The sequence below is a fragment of the Cajanus cajan genome, chromosome 3 (assembly GCF_000230855.2).
Source record: "Cajanus cajan strain Asha chromosome 3, NIPB_CcT2T_4, whole genome shotgun sequence".
NCBI lineage: Eukaryota > Viridiplantae > Streptophyta > Magnoliopsida > Fabales > Fabaceae > Cajanus > Cajanus cajan.
The window spans coordinates 68,193,649-68,221,126 of NC_138519.1; the positions used below are offsets into that span (position 1 = coordinate 68,193,649).

The 27,478-nt window shown below is 33.1% G+C and overlaps 3 protein-coding genes across 5 annotated transcripts; all 3 read left to right on the top strand.

Annotated features, from left to right (window-relative positions):
* The first annotated feature begins 3,237 nt into the window (after positions 1-3,237).
* LOC109813084 (elongation factor) lies at positions 3,238-7,948 on the top strand. Of its 2 annotated transcripts, XR_003805443.2 has the most exons (7): positions 3,238-3,377; positions 4,458-4,900; positions 5,584-5,894; positions 6,008-6,061; positions 6,345-6,817; positions 7,264-7,746; positions 7,836-7,948. XR_003805443.2 is itself a non-coding variant. In XM_020377204.3 (6 exons), exons 2-6 carry the CDS (start codon positions 4,608-4,610, stop codon positions 7,558-7,560), a joined length of 1,428 nt encoding a protein of 475 aa, XP_020232793.1. In that variant the 5' UTR covers positions 3,238-3,377; positions 4,458-4,607; the 3' UTR covers positions 7,561-7,948. The 2 variants fall into 2 exon arrangements, 1 of the variants encoding a protein (XP_020232793.1); XM_020377204.3 differs by having other exon boundaries at positions 7,264-7,948.
* A 4,382-nt stretch (positions 7,949-12,330) lies between these two features.
* LOC109813092 (Serine/Threonine-kinase) lies at positions 12,331-14,303 on the top strand. Of its 2 annotated transcripts, XM_029274322.2 has the most exons (3): positions 12,331-12,549; positions 12,639-12,873; positions 13,561-14,303. In XM_029274322.2, the coding sequence occupies exons 2-3, from the start codon at positions 12,647-12,649 to the stop codon at positions 14,108-14,110; spliced, it is 777 nt and encodes a 258-aa protein (XP_029130155.1). In that variant the 5' UTR covers positions 12,331-12,549; positions 12,639-12,646; the 3' UTR covers positions 14,111-14,303. The 2 variants fall into 2 exon arrangements, with proteins under 2 accessions (XP_029130155.1, XP_020232804.1); XM_020377215.3 differs by having other exon boundaries at positions 12,331-12,873; positions 13,567-14,303.
* Positions 14,304-22,692: 8,389 nt separating this feature from the next.
* LOC145956430 (uncharacterized) lies at positions 22,693-26,862 on the top strand. The gene has a single exon (XM_083072028.1). The coding sequence runs from the start codon at positions 22,693-22,695 to the stop codon at positions 26,860-26,862; it is 4,170 nt and encodes a 1,389-aa protein (XP_082928154.1).
* Positions 26,863-27,478: the final 616 nt, after the last annotated feature.

Consider the following 27,478-nt stretch of genomic DNA (forward strand, 5'->3'; position numbering starts at 1 on the left):
ATATATTAAAAATATTTATTTATATAAATTTTATATAATATAATATATATATATATATATATATATATATATATATATTAATCAACTCTTTTATATAAAACATGAATGACCATCTTGTGTAAAAGTACTTTCAGAAATTTTTATTTGATGAGAGTATTTATAGATTTTCTTTTAACTTCTTGTCTAATTTGATTTTTATTTATCATAATTATTTATTAATTAAAATTTAAAATTTTAAACTAAATTTTAAAAACTAAAAATAATCTTGTACTATAATATAAATTATTTATCATAAACATAAAATAAAATTTATATATTTAATAATATTTATTTATTCAAACTTTAAACATAATTTATAATTCAAATATAATATATATATATATATGATTTATTTTAAATTTTAGTTATATATAATAAATATCTAACTTGTGTAACAATTCGACTTGTCCTTACACTTTATAACTCAACTACTAATAACGAAAAACATAAACTAAGAATCTGTCACATAAACAGTTCTTGAATATGCATACAACATTATACACACACACACACACATATATATATATATATATATATATATATATATATATATATATATATATATATATATATATATATATGAGAGGCTAATCAATTTCAAAACATAAATGTTCCTCAATGGAATTATAACATAGATCCTATACATAAATACATAATATAATAATCCCAAATTTGAAAGCATAAAAAAATGTTTGTCATCGGTCGATTAACATCTATGTATGTATGTAAAAGACTAATCAACTCCAAAACGTAAATGTTCCTCAATGGAACTATAATATATATCTTGTACATATATACATAATACAATAATCCTAAAACTGAAAGTACAAAAAAATCCTAGTTGTCAGTCAGGTGACATTTACAATCTAGCAACATTAGAGTAGCTTAAAAGATCAATAACACCATCAATAAGCATGGCTTTAAATTGATGCATCATCTCGCCTATTCCTGCTCTGCTCCCATATAAATATGATTATCATAGTTCAACCACAAAGAAACATGTAAGGATAAACTAGTATTCAAAATAATCAAAAGTATAGAAGAATAAGCAAAATATTGTGACTCCAACAACTCAACTATTCAGCATAACCACATCTCAACTTAGCATTCAACAACCTTTGTTAAAGCAACAACTTAACAACACATATCAACTTTGCAACTCAACATCATAACAACATAGCATTTGATCAACATAACACAATCAACAAATCATATGTACAACACAACAACTATATGTATTGTCACACATTTAACTAAAAGATCTTTTACAACATAGGTGAATAGTTTAAGTGTCTTGACTTTGTCGAACCAACTAACAATGCAATCTTTTTAGGTTAGCTAGATTAACGGCTAATTTAGATAAAAATCCACAACACAACATGGTTTTTGAGATTTTATCACTTAAACTAGGAAAGTCTAGTATTCATATCAGGGTAGAACAACTTGGATGCGAGTCTACTACAGCCTTAACATGCATAACTAAGATTAGCCCATCGACTATCCTCAAAATACTACGCCCCTTCCAGTAATTAGTTAGAAATTTTGGCTCTCAAACTTGTACCTTACTCTATTTTGGTCACTTTTGACACATTTGACTCGACATTGCCCCATATGAATTTATATTGGTCACTTTATACACTTGTGCTTGACTTGATGTGCCCATATAGATCAACATTTTGGCCACTTATAGATAGTGTGACTTGACCTAACTCCATACCACATTAACTAAGGTCTTAGAGGAGATTGAACACTTTACTTTGAAAATTAACTTCTCAAGAAGGATTTTCAATAACCGGCTTGTAGAACACCACAATGCCATATTCTCACAATGAGATATTCCACTTTTAAAATAATCTCTCCTTTAATTCTAAGTTAATTAATATAACTCGACATCGCTTAACTAGGGTTCGACACCATTAAGTTAGAGAGCTCTAAGGGCATCCACACTTGACGCTATCCAACCTACACTCAACATGACCATGTCAGAGAACCTTCTTCCAACTCATGCCTGAAGCCTTAAATCCTGTGCCCGAAACCAGTGAGATAGAGAGCCTCTAACTTGCATCCCGCCTGGCACCTTGAAGTTGTGCCCAATGTGACAATGATTTCAACACTTGGCTGAATCACAAATTTGTCCAATCCATCTAAAACTCAAAAGATTTCCAATATGCAATGTAAAACAACACATTCATTCACTTCAAACAACTCATTTTCATCAAAAAAATCAACATGCATTAAGAACATCATAACTCAAAAAATAAGAATTCCACCTCAATTATCCACACAACCACAACTTTTGGCAAGAGTCAAGCAATACACAACAATAATTCATGAAGAATTCAAGTTTTAGTTTTCTTTACCTTCGAATCAACTAAAAGATAATAAAAGGGAAGAAGAAGATCCTTCATGGAAACTCCACACCACGACACCACGAACTCAGATTCTCATCTTCGCAAGCCTTAAATCACTACTCAGGTATGCAAACTCACTTTGGGAAGGTTTTTAAAATTCTCTAATAAACTTAGAGAAGATGAAATTCACTCAGAATCTATAACTCTTCTCTTTAACTTCTTTCTAAACTTCCTAAAAAAATGAACTTATGAAATTTCTCTCTAAAAAAATACCTTATGTACCTTCTCTTAATAGATCAAACTTGAACTTTGTTCAGAGAAATTCCTAAACGACTAAAACTCATAAATTTTTTTAAATTCCTAATGTTTCTAAACAATTAAAATATAAAATCACAACAACATATAATTTAATATAAAAAACAATAAATCACAAAAATCAATGTTACAACATCTACATTACACATATTAATATACTAGTTAAATATGATACCCATTTATTTTGTAACTTACATATTAAAATATTAATATTTAATAACCAAATGAAAGAGGAACGAGGTTAAAATATAAAATATTTTTTTATCCTAAAGTATATGTTGTGATTAGATACTCTAAAAAAAATCTAAATTAATTTCATTAACTTTGCAACGTAGAAGTATAATACATATCCAACATTAATTATAAATAAATATAACAGAGGGTGAAAGATTTGTGAAATTAATTATTCCTACGATCCTAGAAAAGTTAAATTTTTTTTTGGAGAGGTATAACCGAAACAATTCGGAGGTACAGTAATAAGTGTGCAATGTTAGGGTAGTAGTGACGGACACGTGTCACGAGAAGGTAACATCAAGAAGCAATATATATAGCGGCAACCTGCGCCTTCGTTCACACTGCTCCTAGGTTTATAACGTTAACTGCTGCTACTCACTCTGTTGCTGCTCCACGCCGCCAACTCCGCCACCATCCCAATCTCATTTCACTCTCTCGGTACTCTCTCTCTCCCTCTCTTCCACTCTTCACACTCTCTGCCAACACATGCACGTCAACTTCACCACTTCACCGCACATTTCACACCTTCCTAGTTTTCTTCGCTTCATTTTGCTGTTGCGGTGCTCTACTTGTGCTGCCACTCAACGTGTTTATTCTGTGTTGGTGTTTGCGTTTTTGTGAGTCTTTGTATGTTGCAGTTCGCTAGGCTTTCTTTGGTTTCTTCTAATTCGTTTGCATTGAGTTGATTATGCGGCTGTGTGCGATGAATGATGTTTGAGGTTTAGGTGTTGGCATGGAATGCTGAAATTTGTGGTGTATTGTTTGTGCCATTGGAGTTTGGAATACTTTATATCCGTGATCGTTTTGCAATGTTTTTGTTGTAACATGTAAGTAACTACGAATAGTTTTTTTTGCGGAGTCGATAAATTTCGAGTTTCAAATGGAATTTGAAATTGACGTAATGGTGTTTTTCTTTTTTATTTGAATATAAGGTATTTTAGGAGAATTTATGATTTGAAATGTGGGAGTAATTAACTTATTTTTGTTCAGAAAGATTGTATATGTTTTATCATTTAAAGTAAATCTAATATTTTGAATATGAAATTTAAATTGAATTTGATTTTTTTTTGTTAATTATAATATATAAAACATAAATGTTTTGGCACCAATGACTTTGTTTTTGACTTTTCGCAGTATGTTTGGATACCACTATTTAACAATTCGTTTCCCCCTTTCATTTGTTATATTTTTTTGCGATATGGTTTTATATACACAAAGATTCATTCTGAACTTGAAATGATACTTTATAAATCTCTGTCGTAAGCTATTCTTGTGGAATGAAATTTGTTTGATATTCACTTCTCTTGACTAGAGCTATATGCTAGAGGAGCCCTGTAACTTCCTAATATTTGATAAATTCTTTGAAATATTGGATTATGCACACTTTTTTGTGTAGTAGAAGTCGCAAGTTTACTTTTGCGCTATTTACAATTGATTTAATATCAACAGTGTATCAAATAAGTTGATTTTGTATACGTAGAATTCACTCATGAACTTGAATATTCTAAATTTGGCCAGGAAAACTTTAAAGGGAGCTAGCTAAATATGTGAAAGGCAACCTGATGTTCGTACCCACCCATTCCTACATAATTATAAAGAGATAAACCAAAATTCACTGTAGAAGTTGCATCAAGGAAGGAGAAGCTGCAATAGAAAGGTTTGAGTAACATGGGTCAATGTGAGAAGCCCATCATTAAGGTGGAGCCCTTTCTGGATGAACAAATTAGCACTACAAAAATCTTTGAGGACACAGAAGTTGATATAGTGAGCTGGACAAACAAGGGTGATTTTGCGTCCAACAAAAATGAGGACCCTGATGCAACTGACTATTCAAGTTCGTTTGCTGACACTACGTCTGATGCTGAAAATGGTTCTAGATTGAGTGATGCTGAAGTGGAGTCAGAGTTCTTGGGAGATAATGGCTTGGCAGACACTTTTGATGGTTCTGCATTTCCAATGAGGTGATTTTTATTCCAAGTCAGTAAATTTTAAATTCTTTTGCTTGGATATAGGTTAGCTATAAATATCTAAATTAACCCAGGTCTTATGAAATTGTTGACAAGTGATTAAAGTTACAAACAAAATCCATGTTATGAACTCAAATGTTCAAATTATATAGTATGTTTAACAATTAAAAATCTTAACACATCTGCATAATACTTTTGTAATAATTGTTAAAAGAGGTTAAAAGGTATGGCATTTGAAGTAGACAATCTCCTGTTGTGTATGGTGGGTTAGTGTCTTGGTTTGATGTTTAAGTAAGAGAATAAATTGTTTTCCCACTTTTGCCACTATGCAACTCCTTGGATATTCCATGCACTTCAATTTATATTATTAAATCCATATAATTGTTCGTCAACTTTAGTTCTAGAAGTAACTCTTGAAAGAATCTTGGCTCTGCACCCAGTAAAGATTGGTATTGGAAAATATATCACCATTGTTTGTGTGGTATGTCATCATTAATGTCTTCAGAGACCATTAATGATTGATTAATCTGTGCTTCCAAAAGCTAATTATTAATTGGAAGCTGTATACACTATACCTAGTTAGTTGATGTTTAATGGTGAAGCAATGTTCTTGAACATTTTTTTCTTTGTTACATTATACTGTTATTGATTCATATTAATTTCTTGTGCAACTGTAGGAAGAGGAAGTTGACCGATCATTGGAGGAATTTTATACGACCTCTAATGTGGCGTTGCAAATGGACAGAACTAAAAATTAAGGAAATTGACTCACAAGCATTAAAATATAGTAAACAGCTTGCAGAATGCGGCAAGGGAGAACATACAGGACTTGATCAATTTACCTTAGAAGAGTGTGGTTCAAGGTCATTGCCATTTTTGAGTGAACAGCGAAGAAGTAAAGCCAAAACTAGAAGAAAAAGGAAGAAAGTTGAAGACACAACTGAAATTGGATCATATACATCTCATCATTATATTTTCTCCTATCTTGGTACCACTCACTTATCTTGTTACCTGATTTGCTCATATTTCTTCATTGTTTACATACCAGTTGTCCCTGCTTTAGAGAAGTGTGTGTGACTCTTTACTTTACTTATATTGCAGAGAATAAGAAGTCTGATCCTGATGGCTGTTTGGCTGATGATTCTAGTAATCCAGGTTAGAAAATTTGCTTTGTAATGACACCTAATGTCTTGCTGCTGCCTAATGTAAAATCAGCTGTGCCATTAGCATCTCCTGTATTCTTTTCCCTCAAGAGAAAAGGATATAAAACTGTCTTATTCAGCTGCATTAGCATTATGTTAGTGGTTTGTGTGTGTTGAGTTATCTTTCATTGTATCCACCTTTTGCAGTTCCAATCTGCCTTTTATTTTGCTTCATAATCACATTTTGACTTGTATCTGATTCTTGACTAATGTTTTTATCCTCTGTTTTGGTATAGTGATCACAGAGACGAATGCTGATTCATCTGACAGAATTGGGGAAGATCAACCTTTCTTGGATTTCTGTGAAACTGATGCTTCCTTAGAGCAGCTCCTTTGGTCAATAGACAATCTACGTTCTAGGGTCCACAAGCTGAAAGGCGACATTGATGCAGTAATGTCCAAAAATGCTTCAAGGTTTTCTTCATCAGAGAATTTAAGCCTTCTTCCTCATGGTGACGTGCAGACTAGCTCTGCCCAAAGCCCTACAATCTCTGCAGGGAATGGAGACACAGCATCTGTTGGGGTTATTTATCATTCAACTCATCATGGAGCTGACTTTGATTTAGGAGATTTTGTCATGCATGATAGTGCCATTTCAAGTTATGGAGAAGTTCCTATGGTTCCTGATATAATTGAGAGCACTGTGGGCTTATTGTCTGCCGCTGATGTCACCCTCCATTCGGCCTTGGTTGGGGACTCGTGTGAAGATGTATGTTTTCTGACTTTTCTCAAACTATGGATTACCTAGTTTTAGTTCTTCCTATAATTTCTGCCAATTCCTTTTCATATGACGACTAGAAAAGTGTTTTATGCAATGAAATATAACTTGTTTTGATATTTATACTGTTAGGTAAAACGTGAGATAAGTGTTATATAAAAGTCATTGAAGACAAACTTCATTTTCATCTTTTTTGTGTCCACAATTCTGTATTTTTCATTGTTCTAAACTATTTTCTGTAATTTATTTCTCATGATTTATATATATATAGAGTATGCCATCCAACATATAAAATGCCTTTGAAATATTGTTATATTCTGATTACATTTTGCCGATGAATCTGTTTCAAACACCATACCTATAGAAGGTGTTGCTTGATATAATGCTATTGTTGTACTTATCAGAAAATATTCACCTTTTGACTTGTATGGTTGCAGATGGTGGACAATGTTTTGATACATGAGGTAGCTGAAACAGATGAGCACACCTTTAAAAGTGCAACTCACCATCCCATGGAGAAAGGCGAAGGGGAAGAAAACCTGAATCCTGTTTCTATCCCCATGTCAGATATTAATACAGCAACAAACACTGCAGTGCCTCAAGAGGAATCTACTTTGAAGTCCTGCATGTATAGAGATGTGAACTTTCCAAAGAACAAAAGAAAACGTGGGGAGCGCAAAGCGTGTTCAGGTGGTTGGAGCAAGAAATGCTCAGGGGAATCTGAGAACCAGTGAGCATGACTTCTCAATCTGAAGTGACTACATAATTTGTAGTTCATTGTTTCCCCCTCATTAGGAGATTGATGTTTAGACTTTGGTGATCATAGATAATGAGTATTATAGAGTCGTTTCTGCAGGAACTAGCTTCATTCTGACTTTTCAGATTTTATACTCGACACCCTTTTTCAATATGGGTTTGGGGTGAGAATACTCCTTTTCAATTTGATCAATATATGAAAAGAAAATTCAATTCAATTCTTACATATACATTTGTTTTTATTTGATTGAAGTGGAGCCTTGGTGCAAGGATCAGAGTTGTTGTGTAACTAGGAACTCACATTTTTGAGCTGTGGAATCAGCTTCTTGCAAATAAATGCAAGGTACCTGCAATGGTCTCCTCGAAGAGTGATAGCAATATATTCTTTAACATTTCTTATTATTGGTTAAAATTTATTAAATTATTAATTTTCAATAAATTTTAATTAACAGCAGAGCGTGTGTTTAAAAGATTATGTAAAAAGCGTATTATTAGCATTTCTCAATTAGATTAACCCTTTCCTACACTCTCATGGTGGGAGCTTTGTAGCACTAGTCTTTTTTGTACTTGTTTTTAATTTGTTCTCAGTATTATTTGCTGCTGTTATAATAATGTCTTGGATTATAACACTGACAAGTGTGGGGAACAAATCGAAAATGAATATCACATTTAATGACTTACGTGGCAATTATTCTTTATTTAATTCCTATATTTCCAAAAATTTGATTTTAAACCGAAAATGATAGTCATATAAAAACCACATATATGTTCTCAGTGTTTTCCTATTTTAATAAGTATTGTGCTTAGAGTGCCTCTAATTTTGTGGGGGAACTATGTATATTCTTTTCAAAAGATAAATCTAGAGATGATTGGCTTTAAATGTCCTTGTCCTTGAGGACTTGGATATTCCTGAAGTGAGCGTGGGGCTAACTAAAGGATTGGTGAGAATGAATGAGAATAATAGATAATGACCTCTAAATAAACAATCCAGAAATTGCACGTGAAATGCCATGCACATCATGATATCTTTGCAGTGCTCGCCAACTAATCCATTTGAATTTACTTTTGCATGATCAAGTTGTCGGTTTCTATAATACTCTCCCATATCACACACTACATTGATGAATGCTTTGTTTTTGGCTAGGCTCAATTTAAATATGGCAATGGAAGTTCAACTCATTCCTATTTCGAATTGTACAAAACAAACTCAATGAAACAAATTTCTTCACACAAAAAACAAAAGGAGAGACAGAGAGAGAGAGAGAGAGAGAGAATTTACTAGTTTAGCCACATTTTATGTCTCTCTCCGGTTGCAATATCTCTCAGACCCTGTTTTCACTGAACAAATTTTATGACCACTTCGACAAAAGGACAAAATTTTCACCAAGAGATAAAGAACATTTCTTATTATTACTTTGGGAAGAGAATTTGTTCCTCAAAAGATTCTTCATTATTGTGAATGTGTGTAGCGTGTATCTTCATTAGAACTAATCACAAGATCAAAACTTGTAAAGTAATGTAAATGAGAAGAAAATAAAGAAAAGTACAAAAATAAGAGAATAATGAAACGCTAATGAAAACAAGAAAGACAATAATAAAAAAAAAATTAAAGGATTTATGTTAGTCTTTCACACACAATTAAACTGGGAAAATTTTCTCACGTTTCTCTCTTTATTTATTATTAATTGAAAGTAGTTTGATATATTATTCACTAGAGCTTAAATTCCGTAAAGTTCGCAAAGGACCCAAAGGTGGTGTAGACGCCATACCGCAGAAGCAGCATCACTTTGTGCTTTTAATTGGAAGGTCTTCGTTCCAATCCAAAGTGAACAAAATGATTTCCATGGTCTACAATGTACAAAAAGCAAAAGATATATGACTCAAAGTCTGAAACCTCTTCTTCTTTTTGACCCCTCCTAGTTTCTCAATAAATAAAAATAATAAAACTAATGCTTATATAGGCTAATTAAATGCTTTGTTGTTATTATAACTTGATACGAAATTTTTAGTGTGTATTTAAACATCAGTTTAAAACTATGTTCAATTAAAAAAATAGACGTTTTAGTGCAAAAAAAAAAAATTGTAGGTGTGACTTTCTTTTTTTTTTTTAAACTCTAATTGAATTTAACTCAATTGATTAATTTCCAAAAATACATGGATTGAGACTGGTTTTAATTTCTCATTATATGCACTTAAGCTGCAAAATATGACAACTTTCATGAGAAATTGCATGTTTATGATTTACCTTATGACATTATTATCAATCTTTGTTGAATGGCAATTGCCAAGATGCCAACCAACATCTCCAATCATAGTGTCTTTTTCCTCTTTGTTGCAGCCTTTTGGAGTTTGGGGATAGAAATACGCAGCAACACCACCACAACACCTTTAACCAATTCTAACATTATTTTAATTCATCAAGTGGCAACATAATTGTAAGCATATTAGGTTTTAGTATTTTTAAACATGACACAGATAACTCCATTATATGTATTAATTGTACACGGCTTCACTATGATTACTCTTATTTGAGAAACCATTTGGCAAACTTGGAAGAGTAATAATAGTTAAACAACACTAATCATCAATCATTAAATGGCTTGCATGAGTGTCTAGTGTAGGGTTTGGTTGTGCAAGTACTATCATACTATTACTTTGTATCTTGAAATCATGTGTGAAAGGGTATTCATTGTAGTATGAGTGAAGAATTAATAAGACGGATTTTTGGGCAAGCAAAGAAAATAATTCCTTTCTTGGAACGTCCCCATTATGATCATAAACAGAAAAGGGTGCAGGAGCTTGTGTAATAATTGCACAGCACAAGTTCAGAGTTATTAGAATTAAACAGGCCATTTGTATATGCATGACACGAAGCATTTTCAAATGGTGATGTCCACATGAAAGGAAATTATGGCTCCTTTTCTAGGTATACTTTGAATGGGAAAGAAATGTGATAGTGATAGCATGATACGAGTAGGATAAAATTGTTGAGGCAAGGAATTAATTGCAAATACATGCAGCTCTAAATCCTGTATCATTTTATGGAATTAATTAATTGATGTTGGCGCTTCACCAAAGGAGTAAAGAGACTCATGGGGGAAATGTGATTTTGATTTGGGATGAGACTTTGAATCAGGAATGAAATTGATATTGTGTGTGTTTGTTTTAAGTAAATCTCAATTTTCAAAAAAGCATGAATGGAAACTTTTATCTCATTGTGGATTCACCTTCTACATGTTCCAACGCAAATACAAAATTTGCAAAAGATATTCAAACTGCTGAATCAAAATCAAACCACTTTAAGAAAAATGAATCAGTCTAATTTGTAAAAAGGTTCAATTAATCAATCTTATTTTTTAATTTGAAAAATGATTCCATTCAATTCAATTCATTTTTAATAAAAAAAATTGAACCAATCCATTTTATAAAAAATAGTTCAGATAAAAAAAAATGAATTATTTTGATTTGGCTAAATTTTTTTAATACAAACCTTTAACATGCCTATACTAATTAAAACAACTATAATCTTCTTCTAGGTTACTCACATATTAAACATAAATCATCTCAAATTGATAGAATTTGGTAACATGAGCAATTTGGGTTTGTAAGATATTTGGAATGGAAAAGGAATTTATTATTATTATAGAAAAATTGCAACCTTCATATCTATGTAGTATCTTTTATTTTTATCGGTAATTTTACTGATTTGTGTCCTTTTAAAACTTGATTTTATTAGCAAAGAGCTAATTTATATATTCATTGATAAACTAGTATCTATTCCATGTACTGATAATTTAAGTAAGTTTTTAAAACATACAAATCAGAATAAATTATTTAAATTATAAGAGGTATATGCATAATCAATTTCATTAAATAAGTGAGAAAATGTAAATAGCTTTAAATTTAAGGGCAAAAGAAATTTTAAGAATAAAATGTAACTTAAGTGTACAAATGGCTTAGAGTTTTTTGTGTGTATATAAGTAGTTGAAATTTAAGATGAAAAAAGTTAATAAATTTTTTTTTAAAGCAATTTGAGTTAACATTGAAAGGGTAAAAACATAGAAATCTTGACATGAAAGGAAAAATTAAAAACAAATAATAGTTTATGTATATATAAGTATTAAATAATGGTGAAGACAATTGTTGTAAAGAAAAATGAAATATTAAATGTATGTAAAATGAAAAATCAAATTTATAATACAAGAGTAAATCGTATATAAAAATACTATTCTCTTTTTTTTTTAATAAAAAAAACACTAACTTTTTTTTTTTTTTGTAACAATGATAACTTTCTTGAAGTTTCTTTTTTTTAATCTCTCCTCCCCAGAAAAAAAAAAAGTGCTAGACAGAACAATCCGAATCGATAGCAGAGGTTGACTAAATTTATGAACCAATTTGCAAAAAGAGATCCATGTTATAATGCCTGGTATAATCTCAACATGTTAGAATAATGAGTGATGCCAGCGAGGGAGATAATACGTGAAACCCATACAACACATTCTCTACAATTAAATTATCTCTCAACCGTGTGCAATTAAGATCAACATAACATTTTTTCCATAATTAATTTTTGTCAAAAAATTTGGTTAAATAATTTATTAAAGTCTTCCTTCTCGAATTTCAACCATATTTTTTCATTCAAAACACTCAAATCTAAGATCTTATTTAACGGGAAGTTATTAAATTTTACTCAACCTAACTTAGCTTATTGTTACCTTAATTATATTATATGAAGAATGAGTTGAGAGTTTGTTATTGTTGGCAAGTGAACACAGTTGTGGTTTAGCAGCCAATAATTTTTCTGTGATAAAGGCAGGCCAAGCATGTCTTACACCAATTAATTGCCTGTGTGATCTCCTCTTCCTAGCAATGATATAAGATTAGGGGCAAAATATGATTAAGGCTCCAGAAAGTAATGAATTTAATAAGGGTATTGTTTCCTTTTTGAAGAGATAGGGGCCACCTTGGTAATTACATTAAAAGTAGTAACATTTTTTTTTAATTTTTTTTTACTTTGCTTTAAAATTTCAAATCTCTTTCTATCACTCAAAATCAGAAAGCATCATGGCAGCCAAAGCAAAAGAAAGGGGTTGTGTTAGAATAAAGAATGGGAGAAAAGGAAAGAAGCACGTTGCCAACCCCATCTTAGACTCACAAACTGCAGCAAAACCCTCTTCTTCTTCTTCTTCACTTCCTACACAAATGAAAGTACTTTGCTCTCTTCCTCCAACTCTATCATACTTTCAGTTCTCTTTGTTCATGCAAGATCCAAAGAACGATTCAAACACAAGGTATGTTATGTTCCTCTCCTTCACACTTGAACACACACCCATGTTGAGAATTCAATTATCTTATCTTTTGTACTTACTTAGCTTTCTGTCATCATATACATTAATTACTATGTTCCTTTTTGCTTACTAATAAATGTTTTCTATAAAATGTGTGATCATCTATAAGCTCGGAGGTTATATTGCATCATATTTTTTTTGTTAGTTAGTTTTGGAGAAAATGCTTGCATTATTCCTCCAAGGCCTAAAACTAGACTTAAATCTTATCTGGGTTAGTATTTTTTGATTGGTTCAACTTTGTTTATACCAAGTTTAACCTCTGCAAAATATAGTGGTTCAACCTTAATGATGTTATGAAATTGACCAACCCCAAAACATTCATCATGCAACGGTGGGAAAGTCAATTCCCTGGCTGACCTGCTTTTTAGCTTTATTAACTGTGAGCCTAAATTTGGAAATTGGAATAGGCAAGTTTGGATTAAAATTTTGTTACAAGGCCTAAACATGAAAAACATCCAAATAATGGTTTCTTAAGATTGTGATGAAAAGGTGAATAAATTTCAATTTTGTGTTCCACTTGCACAATTGCTTCTTCCATTTTGGAAAAATGAATGCAGTGAACGTTATGAATCCAGCCGCTGCTGCATCATCATCTCATGAACTCACGCATGAAATTCACTTCATTTCAAGTTGCAGGAAGCCCTGGTATCAAAGAGCAAAGGAGGTGACTAACCTATGGAAAAGTGTGTCAAAATCCACAGAAATTCACACTTCTAATTCCACTTTTTGGAGGACAACATCATCAATGCCAAAATCTCCTCAAGTCCCTACACCAAGTCACAACAAGACCAAGCTAAGAAAATGTGCCTCTCTAAAGGTTGCCACATCCTTCACAAGGGTATGTCTTTGTGCACCTATCTATTCCTATAATGAGATTTTGAGAGCTGAGGTGCCACCTAGAAGAAGTAACAGTTATCCAAGATCAAAGCCATTGCAAACTACACATGAAAGAACTCCTAGTGCTAGGCTTAGCACAGAGGGAAGGAGGGTATTCAGGGGTAAATCATTAACTGATGATGTTCTAATGAGGAGGTTTGTGATTGAGGAAGAGGCAATGATGCAAATTAGAAGAAGAAATCAAATGGAAGTTATTAGGAGGAGGAGTGTCAATAGGAGAAAGAAGCTTGGGCCTAGTCCTCTAAGTAGAATGGTTATGGCAAATGATATTGGACAATTTTAATTCATTGGTCCAACTTCTTCTGTAGTGTCTAGTCCAGTCCAATTGGTGAATTTTGATTCTCCATCAGTGCCTTACCTATCATTTTTCTCTTTTTTTTTGGGCCTTAATTTCATTCAATGAACTTTTTAACCACGTGTGGCAAGTTTCTACTACTGGGGTTATCTTCTAATGGCAACATTTTAATTTTACATGACCCAAATTTAAGTGGGTTTGATTTTTTTTTTCTTCTATGTATAGCTCATAATCACAATGTTAATTTCATTTCTATGATTTAGGTAGAAAAAGTCCTTTTCAGAATCAAAGTTTGTGTTTGAATTGATTTATCTTGGGATGAAATTGAAAACTTTCAAATCAAAAGCTTCATAAGAGAAGTTTTTAAAAGAAAAATAAATATCTTAACTTGTCAAATCAACAAACGCAGCCAACTAACTGCTATGTGTAGACTTCTTAATTTGCTTATAAGACACTCTAAAAACATAATTGATGAATAAAACTTGTAGACCAAGGATAGTGGTTATCTAATTTGTATCTGAAAGGCCAAGTTAGGTTGTTTTGTGACTACTAATGTGACTCTGATACCCACGCATGCTTCACATTTAACTCATCAACTACCCTCTTTTTCCTTTTTTGTGATTTTCTGCTTGATGACAAATGGTTCTTCCACCACCATAAAATGTATCACCCCAGTGGAAATACACACAAACATTAAGCTTCTTTACGTAGTTTACAATGTTTCAAATTCTATACTAGAAAATAAAGCCAACACTAATAGCACTGTGAAAAAAACTAGAGCAGATAAAGGATTGAGTTCATTTATGTGATATGCTCCAATTAAATTATGAGAATCTTCTATGGAATCAACCTTGTGTTTTAGCTTTTCTAAAATTATTTTAGTAACAAAGAAAACTGGTAGATGTTGAATTTTCAAGAAATTTATAAAACTTTTATTCTTTTAGTTTTACACTAGTTACTAGTTACAATCGTTATTTTGTTAGATTAGAAGTTGAAGAGTGTTGGTAGTTGGTAGCTTACTCCAGAATATTTATATAATGAGCTAGAATCAATCCATTACCAACCAAATCTTTTTGGTTTATTAATATTCGTTGTTGGTGAAAATGTCGATCTAAATAGCTATGAATTGCGGTTTTGGGTTGGTATTAATGGGAATTATTATAAATGTAAAATATAATGGAGGTAGCACTCACAAAAGATGATTTTGTCCATATTATGCTTTTAAATTAATTGGTATTACTCTGTTGCTAGTTGGTATAAAGGACACCTGGAAGAACAACAGGATACGAGACTTAATAAAGCAACAAAATTAATGAACTTCATTTTGTTCTATTAATGAACAAGTTGTAGGGTGGTTTTATTATTTTTTCTCACGTGAACAAATTGCAAAGTCACAACAATGTAGGATTCACCGTGACCATGAATTAAAAAAAATGTAGGATTGACATTGACGTTTGAGCTTAATTCATACCACAAGTAATAGTTTCACAACTTATACATAGGATGATAAATAAACTCGTACTGATAGGTGATATTCAAACTCACCCTAACTTTAATAGAAAATATTTGCTTTGATCGAATATGAGTACAGGTACGGGTAAAATATGAAATATTAAATCGGGGATGGGAACAAGAACAAGTATATACTTACTTGTCTCGTCCTCATCCCGTCGCCGATTTAATACATGTTCCTAATTTGATTGTTTTAAAGAATTTTAATATTTAAGAATTAGTGTCTCCAAAGTTTCTTGATTAAAATATGAGATAAAAAAATAACCTAATTACCATTGTAATATAACAAAAAGATAAGTTAAAAATATTATGTATTTTTTTTGCAAAAACAAATTAATTAATTTATTTTTGGTATAGGTACGGATATACCTAATACTCGACAGGGATGGAGATGAGACATTACTTACCTGTCAGGTATCGAAGATGAGAATGGGAGCAGGGATGGATACGAGTTTGAACTACGGGTATGGAGATGAGTATTATAAAACTTGTACCGTCTCATCCCGTTGTCATGATTACTTACATGTATTATGTTAATCTTATTATTAATCTTATTATTAATTAATATAAGATTTTTAATATTTATTTTTTGTGAAATAAAACATTTTTTGAGTGTAAAATTTACGATATTAAATATTTGCAGTAACATCAAGAACGGATAATCCATTTAAACTAACAATAATTAATAAAATATATTTTAATATATTTTAAATTTCACTCAATCTTATGTAAAGTAAAAATTGTTGCATTTGTCCATTTACATGCATTATTTTCACTACCATTTAGCATCTTTAATTTGTGAGATGACATTTGTGTTTCGACTCAACATTAATTACAGACATCATAGCATCATGATGTAATAGAAGGACAATATTATGGGTACCAAACAAGACACGCTTTATAAATTATTACAAGAGAAACTGTTTCGTTCTCTATCCGGTGAAATAATAAAGACAACCCTATCTTGATTAAACGAACCATAATTAATACCCCTCCAAGATTTCGTGAGTTTAAAATCCACCATTTTTCTTGATAACATGGTATTTCCAAGTTAAGAAAAAGTGAAACAAAAATGGTGTAAAACTAACACATCCCTTCACACACAAAAAATGGCAAGTTCATTAGAAAACTTCTATTTTATATAATAAAATACCAATTTATGTTTTTAAGAAAATGAGAGAATTTAAATCTTAATTAGAGATTTACTTCTAAATGGGACTTTCTTAATTCATTAGTTATTTGGAAGTGAAGTGCCTTCTACGTTCTTGTATGGTTTTTGTTTGTTATGAAAAAGTGCTTAGTTGAAGGAATCTTTCAATTTCCCTACATAAACAGCCCAAATATATATAGTTGGGTTTCATATGGTATATCTAGGAATCTATCATCGATAACTCTGAAGTTGATGGAGATTCCTAAATGTCAGCCATACTTTTTATGTTATCTGTTCCTAGGTCATTTTCATACTATTTTTATTTATTTATTTCAAATATCGATTGATTGGATCCTACGGATGACCCTGAAAACAACCAAATTCTAATTTCATTCGCATGGGGAGTGACCACTCTTTTTGGGTAGTACCGTACATGTTGTTTTTTTACTATGGAACGTTACTAGCAAAAAATTAATACAACCCATGTTACACATGATTTTGTGCTTTCAAATGTTTATTGGAGGATGGTATTGCCTCAATGGGACATGTTACACAGCCAATGAACAAAAGGTCGTTGGCAATTATTGAACCTACCATTCATAGGGTCAATTTTGCAAGTTCAGCAAATTACCGTTAGCTTACTTTTTCCATATTTCAAATTTGACCCATGCAAATACTAACATGTGTGGTTTATATAATTTTTTTTTCAGCATCAGTGTTCTAAGATTTATCTTGAACTAATTTGATTTAGTTAATAGATAAGTAAAATCTTGTTAAAAATTATTTCGCTAAAGACCAAATTTTTTGACCTTGAATTTAACACCTTAATTACTTGTATCCAACTCTTTAAATTTGGTTCATACATTTTCTCTTTGTACGATTAATTTCAAATTTTAAAGTGTTTACACACATTAAAAAGAATGATAACATCTCATTCATAAGAAAGAAAACAAATCTTAAAATACTTGATAGAAAACTATCTTAAAATAATTGAAACAAATTGATAATATCTTAAAATTTAAATAATATTTAAAAAATTTAAAAACATAAATAATAAATTTTTAAAAGAACCAAAATATGTTTTTTTATATTTAAAATTAGACATTTAGACAACCTAGACCAGACCATACCTACCAACATCCCACAACAAGATTCAATTCAATATACATAAACCTGATCCATTCCAGCTGATGAATTCATAAGATATTTGTGTGGTACTAAATAGTTTTGAACTTTTTTTTTCGTCCCTGGAGTATCCACCGCCGATAGTAGTGACTAATCTCCTCGTTACGTTGGAGACACCTCAAAGGGTGGGATAGTTGACCCCAAGATTTAACGCGGCTACATACATAAGGCAGGATTCAAACCCCTAACCTTACTTAAATGTAGATCAACCCCTACCGTTAAACCACATGCTTGGGATTACTAAATAGTTTTGATTAAAGAAAGGGTACTAAGCTACAATATACAATTAATGATTGTTTGTTCTTTGGTTGGATGATGGTTCACGTGCGAAGACAGGCAGAAGAGTGGAGAAGAATACTAGAATAGATGCGATCCAATTGTTATTTATTTATTTTTTTAACTATGACATCGAAACATTCACTATTAAAAATATGAATTTTTGTCCAACATCATAAATATATACGATATAGATATTCTTCTTTTAACATAAAATGAAGATCTAAATTGTAAACAAGTATGAGTGAACCTCGAGGCAGCGTGTTGATGGGGCTTTGTTTGCCATCCCAACATTATCTCTACAGAGCTTCTACCTCTGCTCTGCATGTGGGGTACGTATGTATGCTGCTGCTGCTACCACTCACACTGGCACTGCTATTTCCATCGTGTGAAAACCACGCTCTTCCACTGCCTATGCCACTTATGTAACTTCCTCTTCCCATGTAATTGGTGAGACCAACTTCCTCACTAATTCAATCTATCTTATGTTCTGCCTTCGATAAATAAATGTTATCTTCATTTAGAATTCATCAACTTTATCATCAAATAGTTGGTTTATATATATATATATATAAATACTTTTGTTATGGTTGTCAAAGATAGATTAGATGATTATTTGAAAAAAAAAGGTTTTAACTTGGAAACCATTCTTTGTCTTTGTGTGAAGAGAAACAAGTAAGAAAATAAATAGAAATTTCACATTCTTCCAAATATTTTTACAAGTTGTTCAAAAATTTGAATGAGTTAGATATTTCTTTAGATGTTCTAGTATGTGATTTTTTTAATATTATTTTTATTATTTTTTAACCTTTATAGAATAATTTATTTTATTTCTTTCTTTATATATATATATGACAATATTTGGCTATTTCCAAGAATGTAAGCTTTATTAAATTATGTGATAAAAAAGGTAATATATATTTGAATGTATGGTAAATTGATAAATAATCAATTTATTATTATTTGAGTGAAACATTTATTAAAAGTTACACCGGTTTGAACCCTCTTCTTTAAAAATTATATGATATTTTATTACATTTTAATTTATAAAAGTAAATTAAATATTAATTTGAGTCTATATAATAAATTATCATAATTTTTAAATTTAATTTATAAAAAATTATGAATTTGATAAAATAATTTAATTGCATTGAAATTTATTAAATTGTATTGAGTAAATTATATAAAATATAATAAAGGCAAAAAATTAATAAATAAGACGTAAAATTTGTAAAAATAATAAGCCTTGTTTATGTCCTATTAAATATTAAAAAAAAATGCAGTAAGTTAAAGTGATAAAGTAAAAGTCCAATTATTGATTTTTGTCACTGAAAAAGAAAAAGACTCAAAGTATATAAATTATTTTTAAAATATTTGTAAAAGGGAAAAATATAAGCACATAAATAAAAAAAATTTTAAAAAAAAACCTTGAACAATAGTGCTCAAAAACATAAACTAACATAATAATAAAATGAAAAACGAAAAGAGAGAAAAATGCATAGAGGTAATATCTATAAAGACCTAAGAAGAAATATTAAAAGATACACATAAGGTGATATATCTAATCAATTTTTATTTGATAATTGAGTGATTTACTCAATCTTAAGTGTGTAAATCATAATAATTATCTTTCTTTTTCCTTATTTTTAGTAATGTTAGCCTCTTTTTAGCATGAGTTGGTTAGTTTTGCAATTCTTGTGATTCCTTTTAGAATTTTTGGACCAAATCTCATAGTGAAACTTTTTTTTTTTTATATAGAAAAATGAGGATGAAGAAAGTAGAGAACTCCAACATTTAAGGATCAATTCGGAGCAAAGGAGTGACTCACTCGAATTTTTGGTTAATGCCAATCTAGTCGCTGAGAGGTGGATGAAATAATACTAAGTCACAAAGCTATGTTCTAGCTTAGCAAGCCTGCTTTAACTCAACAACACTAGGTCACAGAAGCTTTCTCTTGTTGAGTGAGACCTAGGCATCGAGCAAGAGACCCCTGGAAGCAATAAAGACATTTTCTCGCTCAGCAACCACAATGGCTCGTTGAGCGAAAATTAGTGAACACTTGGACATCTGAGGTAAAAAGAATGTTCTCTATTAGGGTAGACTTGGGGATTTGAGTAGTATTACTGAATACATTATTGATAGACTTCTAACGATTGGAAGAACCCTAGAGTTCCATTTGTTTATCTTTGTCATTTCTTCTAAATCTTTGTGCTTACAATGACTATGAGTAGCTAATTTTTCCTTCAATGGAATTGGGTGTAACTAGATGAACCTCATATATTAACTTTGCTTCATTAATCGATGTTTTATTCCATCATTTAGTATTTTTCTCTTCTCTTAATACTCTCTTGATTATTGTTATCTTGAGTTAATAATTTTACTTAAGTAGTCATTGAGAAATGTTTCTTGAGTTATGTATGAGCAAAAACATCCACTGAATATTTGTTTAGGGATAAACATGAGTTCAATGGACATTTTGTATCTATCCATGTTTCTAACTAATGTTTGTATTTCAGTCACTTTAGTTTAGGAATTGATGATTTGGGTGAAATACATGGTTTTAGGCCACTAAGAGATTATGGTTTGAAGATTTTAAGTAATAATGTTGAGTAATAGTGTAAAATATTGATGAAAATCCTTTGTTAAACTAATACATGATGGTGAACTAATGAAACCCAATCTCAATGGTCTTCACCATTTGATTCTCTTAATATCTTGTTGACATGTGTTCAATAAAATTTCCAAAATCAACTTTACATTTAATTGCATCTTTTTATCCTGTTTAAGTTCATTTATGCAAAATTCAATTTTAGCAAACTAAAATTTTATTCTTTTGAATTATAATATAGTATATTGAGTTATAATTATAATATATTATATAAGTTCCTTTGGGAGATGATGTTATTTCAAAAATACTACACACAATTTTATAAATTTATCAAAAGTCCAACATTAAGTGAGCATTAGATTAAAGGGCAAATAAAGTAATTCACTACATTATTATAATTAATAAAAATTGCGTTTAATTCCACTTTCATGTTTTCACATATTGATGATGCATTGTTATAAGAACTATTTTATTTATTTGCACAAAAAGTGTCATTGTTGTAAGTTAATTAAATATGTTAAACAATATTCTCTTTCTCTCAGACCAATGGAGAGCAAAACGAAGGAAATAAAGTGTTAAGTCAAGAAAAAAAATGGTAAACAAATGAAAAGACAGAGAATGGAGAAATGCACCTATTAGTTGACCCTACACCATAGTGGAAGAATAAATATAACAAATGACGTGATGGAGAAAAAAATAACATTATGTAAATGTCATTTTTAAAATCTGAATTTGAGACCTTAGTTAGTTTTACTCAAACTAAATGATATATTGGTAGTTAGTTTTTTGAGACTTTACTTAAAGGACTGGACCTTTGAACTAACCAAATTATAAGTGATTTTCTATTGGTTTAAGTATTGGTTATATCATGTAAAATAAATAAAAAAGGATATTTAATAAAAAATATACAAAAATATTAAAAAATTTATACTAAATTTAAAAACACTTGTAATTATATACAAATAGTGTGTTTAGGAAAGATTATTTTTTATTTTTAACTGTTTCTTTTTGAGAAAAAAGGTTGTTTGTTAAATAATTTGATTTTTTGAGATAACAACTTACTTTTGTAAAGAGCTTCGCCCCCTCCCCCTAAGAAATAAGCTATTTCAATGAATTGAAAATTTTGAAGCTTATGATTATTTTTCAACAATTTTCTTTTCTTGAAACTAATAGCATGTTTGAGAAAGATTTTTTTTCTCCCATCATTTCAACTGTTTTCAATGAAAAAAGTTGTTTTAAAAAAAGCTAATTGTTTGAAACAATAACTTAAATTTGTAAATAATTTTGTTTTTGAAAAATAAGTCATTTTCCTTAATATGAGAATTTGAAGATTATAATTACTTTTTAACATTTTTTTATCTTACAATTGAGCTGGTTTTTTTTTGTTATATTCTGTACAGGTAGAGACGTTCGGTCATCCCTACATCGGCCACCGAATGGAAGAACCAGGTAGCCGAACGCCAATCGGCCACCTGAATCAGCCCATCATCACTTAACACTTAATCTAGGCTTAGGGGATAATTACTTGATTAAGGTATACTACCTAATACGGTAAATACGCCATAGGGCCCATAAGGCTCAAGGCCCATAAATGTTAGTATAAATAGCTCAGGTCAAAAGGTAACGTCACTGTTCATTAATTACTCTCGATATTTGTGTTTGTCCTGACTTGAGCGTTGGAGTGCCTTTTGCAGGTACCAACCCCTCACTCACATCGGATCGGAGCAGTCGTTCAGCCCTCAATCTACGAGAAGATTATTGGTGTATCCTCTAGACAGGTACATTTGGCGCCCACCGTGGGGCCGAACGAAGTTGGTTGAAAGTTTGCTGAGAAGAACGATGCCGATAACTAGGAGAACAAACACACAAGATCGTCCTACTGAAGAACATGTGGAGGTTGTGGATGAAACTGACCTCTCTGAAACAGTGCGATTGCTGAAACAAGAAATGGAGTTAATGAAACAACAAAGAGAGAAAGATGCAAGGGAGCTTTCGGCCTTGAGGGCTGAGAATGAAGCATTGAAAAGTCAGGATACTTCATGGAAGCCTACTCATGTCACCAACACACAAACTCAAGGGTCGTATCAATCTCACGCGATCCATACATCAGCTCCTCATGCTTCGGCAGTAGCCCCTGAGAAGTTCCCTTCGGCTTTACCTACTGTGGGTCGTCCTGCAGATATGACCACTGTCGGATCACACCGACATCCGTTTACTCCCTCTATTATGCAACTCCCTTTAATGGATAATTGGAAGGCTTTGCCTATTGACAAATATGATGGTACTACCGATCCTGATGAACATTTAGATGTTTTTCTGACACAGGTAACTCTAAGTACGAAAGATGACGCTGCGTTGTGTCGGATTTTTCCCACGTCCCTCAAAGGCAGAGCTCTCAGTTGGTTCACTCGTCTCCCACCCAACTCAATCGATTCCTTCAATACATTGTCATCACAGTTCACTATCCAATTCGCAACAAGTCGCCCTCATAGTCTAACGTCTTTATCTCTGGTTGGTCTTAGACAGGATAAAAAGGAGTCTCTTCGGGCGTTTATGGACCGGTTCAACAAGGCTGCTTTGGAAATCAAAGATCTCAACCCAGCTGTGGCACTACATCATCTTACAACAGCATTGAAGCCAGGCCCATTTGTCAACAACATTTGTAAAAAGCCTACTTCGGACATGAATGATCTACGTAGGAGGGCTGATAAATACATGCAGATGGAGGAGTTGGCAGAATTTAGAAATCAAGCCCGAGCCGAGCAGTCTGCTAAACCCGAGAGATCGGTAGAACAACCATACAAGGGGCGAGGCAAAGAAATATCCCTTCGGGAGCGGCCTATTCGGGGTCCGAAATACACTCAATACACTCCGCTTAATACCAATCGTGCGGCGGTACTCGAACAGGCTTTGGCTTCCGAAGTGTTAACAATTCCAAAGAGAGCGTCCACTCCACCACGCGCGGATATTAGCAAATCTTGTCGGTATCATCGTAATCATGGACACTCAACTGATGAATGTGCGGCCCTTAAAGACAAGATTGAAGACTTGATTAAGCAAGGAAAATTGCATAATTTTGTGGACCGGTCAGGTTCGTCCCAAACTCGCTCATATCAACCCAGATATCAAGATCGGCACAGGCAAGATCGTTCTGATAAAACCTCCGATAGAGCTCGGCGTGAAAGAAGTAGGTCGCGCGAAAGAAAAGATGACTCGGCACCTTCACATAGGAGGGTTATTAATACTATTGCTGGTGGATTTGCGGGTGGAGGCACCACTTCTTCAGCCCAAAAGAGACATCTCCGAGCTATCCGATCGGTCAATACTGTGCATAGACAGTCTTCTCGGCGGTTGCCAGCAATAACCTTCACTAATGCTGACTTCAAAGGCATTGATCCGGAGCAAGACGATCCGATGGTTATCGGTGTAGAAATCCACAATTGCATCGTCAAGAAAACATTGATCGACCAGGGCAGTTTGACAGATATTATATATTGGAACACATTCAAGCAGTTGGGCATTTCTGAAAAAGAATTGCTTCCTTATGACGATCCGTTAGTTGGTTTTGCAGGGGAGAGGGTCAGTACCAGGGGTTACATTAAACTCTTCACACACTTTTGTTTTGACGAACAAGAAAGCAGAGAAGTTCAAGTAAAATATATTGTGGTGGATGCTAGCACTTCATATAATATCCTCCTCGGCAGACCGTCTTTGAATGCATTGGGGGCTATCGTCTCAACACCACATTTGGCGATGAAGTTTCCATCCGACAAAGGGAAAATAATCACAATTCACGCCGATCAGAAGGCTGCTAGAGAATGCTATTATGCTAGTTTGCGAGTTTTACCGTTGGAAGAAAGAAAATCTAAATCAAACAGAATACATGCTGTGAACGCTTCGGCACTTCTAGAGGAGGCTATGTGGGATCTTGATCCAAGAATGAATAATGAAGAGCGTGTGGAGCCGATTGAGTCAAAAATACATTTTCAGATAGGTTCACGTCCTGAGCAGGTTACATACATCGGTGCCGATATGTCCAAAGACGACCGTTCGGCCCTATGTAAGGTTATAGTGGAGAATAAAGATCTTTTTGCCTGGACACCTTCTGACATGCCGGGTGTAGACCCGAAGGTTATGTGTCATAAGTTATCAATTTGTGCCGAGGCAAGACTGATCGCGCAGCGGAAAAGAAAAATGGGGAACGAAAGAAAACTTGCGGTTGACATGGAGGTTGCCAAGTTGCTTGATGCCGGATTCATTCGGGAGGTCCATTACACCACCTGGTTGGCAAATGTAGTAATGGTAAAAAAGTCAAATGGGAAGTGGAGAATGTGCACTGATTACACAAGTCTCAACAAGGCATGTCCTAAGGATGCTTACCCACTTCCAAACATAGATCGATTAGTTGATGGAGCCTCGGGTCATGGAATGTTGACTTTTCTTGATGCTTACTCGGGATATAACCAAATTCCCATGCATACCCGTGACGAGGAAAAGACGGCCTTCATAACCGATTCGGCCAATTACTGCTATCAGGTAATTCCGTTTGGGTTGAAAAATGCAGGAGCAACATACCAAAGGTTGATGAACAAAGTTTTTCAACACCAAATAGGCAAGAACATGGAAGTGTACGTGGATGACATGGTCGTAAAATCTAGAAGCATCGATCGGCATGTAACGGACCTTTCGGAAGTATTCCAACAGGTGCGCAAGTATGATATGCGGCTCAATCCGGAGAAGTGCGTATTTGGAGTGTCCGGAGGCAAATTCCTGGGCTTCATGCTTTCGGCGAGAGGTATTGAAGCTAATCCTGAAAAGTGTATGGCAATCGTCAACATGATAAGCCCTCAGAACCTTAAACAAGTTCAACAACTAGCAGGTCGGCTTACAGCGTTGTCACGATTTCTCTCGTGTTTGGCCGAAATAACAAAACCCATGGTGGGATTGTTGAGAAAAGCGAAAAAATTTGAATGGTCTGATGAATGTGAAAAGGCCTTTCGGACCCTAAAGGAACGTCTCGGTTCGCCGCCTATACTTTCTAAACCTGATCCAACGCTACCAATTGTGGTCTATTTATGTGTATCAAGTGATACAATAAGTACAGCTCTAATTCAAGAACGGGAGGGACAACAACCCATTTACTTCATCAGTCGCATGCTACAGGAGGCTGAGACAAGGTACCAGCTCTTAGAAAAAGTGGCACTGGGGCTAGTCCATACCGCTCGGCGCCTCCGGCAATATTTCCAGAGTCACCAAATCGTCGTTCGAACTGATTGCCCGATAGCTAAAGTGTTACGTAAACCAGAATTGGCAGGAAGGATGATGGCTTGGTTTATCGAGTTATCGGAGTTTGACATTGGTTTTCAGCCTAGAGGGCCGATCAGGTCCCAGTGCTTGGTGGATTTTATCAATGAGTTGCAGTCGAAAGGTTGTTTTGTGAATAGTTTGTGGACGATACACGTGGACGGTTCCTCAAACAGTCAAGGTAGTGAAGCTGGAATAATTTTGGAAGGACCAACAGGATTGATTCTAGAACAATCATTACGGTTTTCGTTTAAAGCTTCAAATAACCAGGCTGAGTATGAAGCACTGTTGGCAGGTTTAAGGCTTGCACGAGAGATCGGAGTTAGCCGATTGGAGTGCTGGACCGATTCAAAAATTGTAGCCGAGCAGGTGAATGATAATTTTCAAGTAAAAGATGCGAACTTGTTAAAATATTATCATTTGTTTCAAAAAATGCGTGATATGTTTGAAGAAGTTCATGTAAAGCACACCCCAAGAGAAAACAATGAGAGGGCGGATCAGTTGGCTCGGTTGGCAAGCAGTACCAGAAAACCCAGACAGCTGAGAACCACGCTTCACTTGGAACTTGAAGCACCGAGTGTGGTAGCTGCCGAATGTTTGGCAGTGCAGGAGTCCGCTCGAACATGGATCACTGAGATAGTGGAGCATCTTGAATATGGTAAATTACCATCGGATCCAACGGCTGCTAAAAAGCTCCGAACGTAGGCTGCTAGATATATTGTGGTTGGAGGAGAGCTGTATAGAAGAGGATTCTCGGTTCCATTGTTAAAATGCGTTGATAAAGAGCAAGTGTTGAGATTTCCGTTGAAGTACTTTTGTTATAATTGAAATTTAGTTTAATTCTATCAACGGTCTCAAACACGGCAAGTATACCGGCCGTTCAAGTAGTAAAAATATCGTATCCACAGGGATTAGAAGGTAAAATAAGCATTTATTGACTATTCGTGACTAAAAAATAATTCCAATTTCATAATTTGTCATGTGAATTCAAGGTTAAGACTATTGGAATGAAAGCTGTAAATAAATATTGGTTTGTGAGTGGAAAAGGTAGAAATGATTTTATGGTTTTGTGAGATTGTGGGGTCAGATTTCACCAAACGTCAAACTAATGAATCCTTAATCTCTTGTTAAATTCATTGCTTAGTCAACCCAATAGTTTACTCAAACCTAATCCCTTAGAGCAAGAGCCTAGATGTGGATATTGAATATCAATCCCTTGAGTACCCAATATCTACATCCGCATTACGGGCTAGGGTTTAAGACTACTAATGGGCTAAGCTCCATTCCTAGATACATTTCCCACTAGGCATTTGTTTCAGAG

Bases quoted from the DNA above. Each gene is read 5' to 3' on its own strand.
- LOC109813084 (XM_020377204.3), top strand. From the start codon at position 4,608: ATGGGTCAATGTGAGAAGCCCATCATTAAGGTGGAGCCCTTTCTGGAT. The intron at 4,901-5,583 runs GTGATTTTTATT...GTGCAACTGTAG, and splicing joins GGTTCTGCATTTCCAATGAG to GAAGAGGAAGTTGACCGATC. The intron at 6,062-6,344 runs GTTAGAAAATTT...GTTTTGGTATAG, and splicing joins TGATGATTCTAGTAATCCAG to TGATCACAGAGACGAATGCT.
- LOC145956430 (XM_083072028.1), top strand. From the start codon at position 22,693: ATGCCGATAACTAGGAGAACAAACACACAAGATCGTCCTACTGAAGAA.
- LOC109813092 (XM_029274322.2), top strand. From the start codon at position 12,647: ATGGCAGCCAAAGCAAAAGAAAGGGGTTGTGTTAGAATAAAGAATGGG. The intron at 12,874-13,560 runs GTATGTTATGTT...CTTCATTTCAAG, and splicing joins AAGAACGATTCAAACACAAG to TTGCAGGAAGCCCTGGTATC.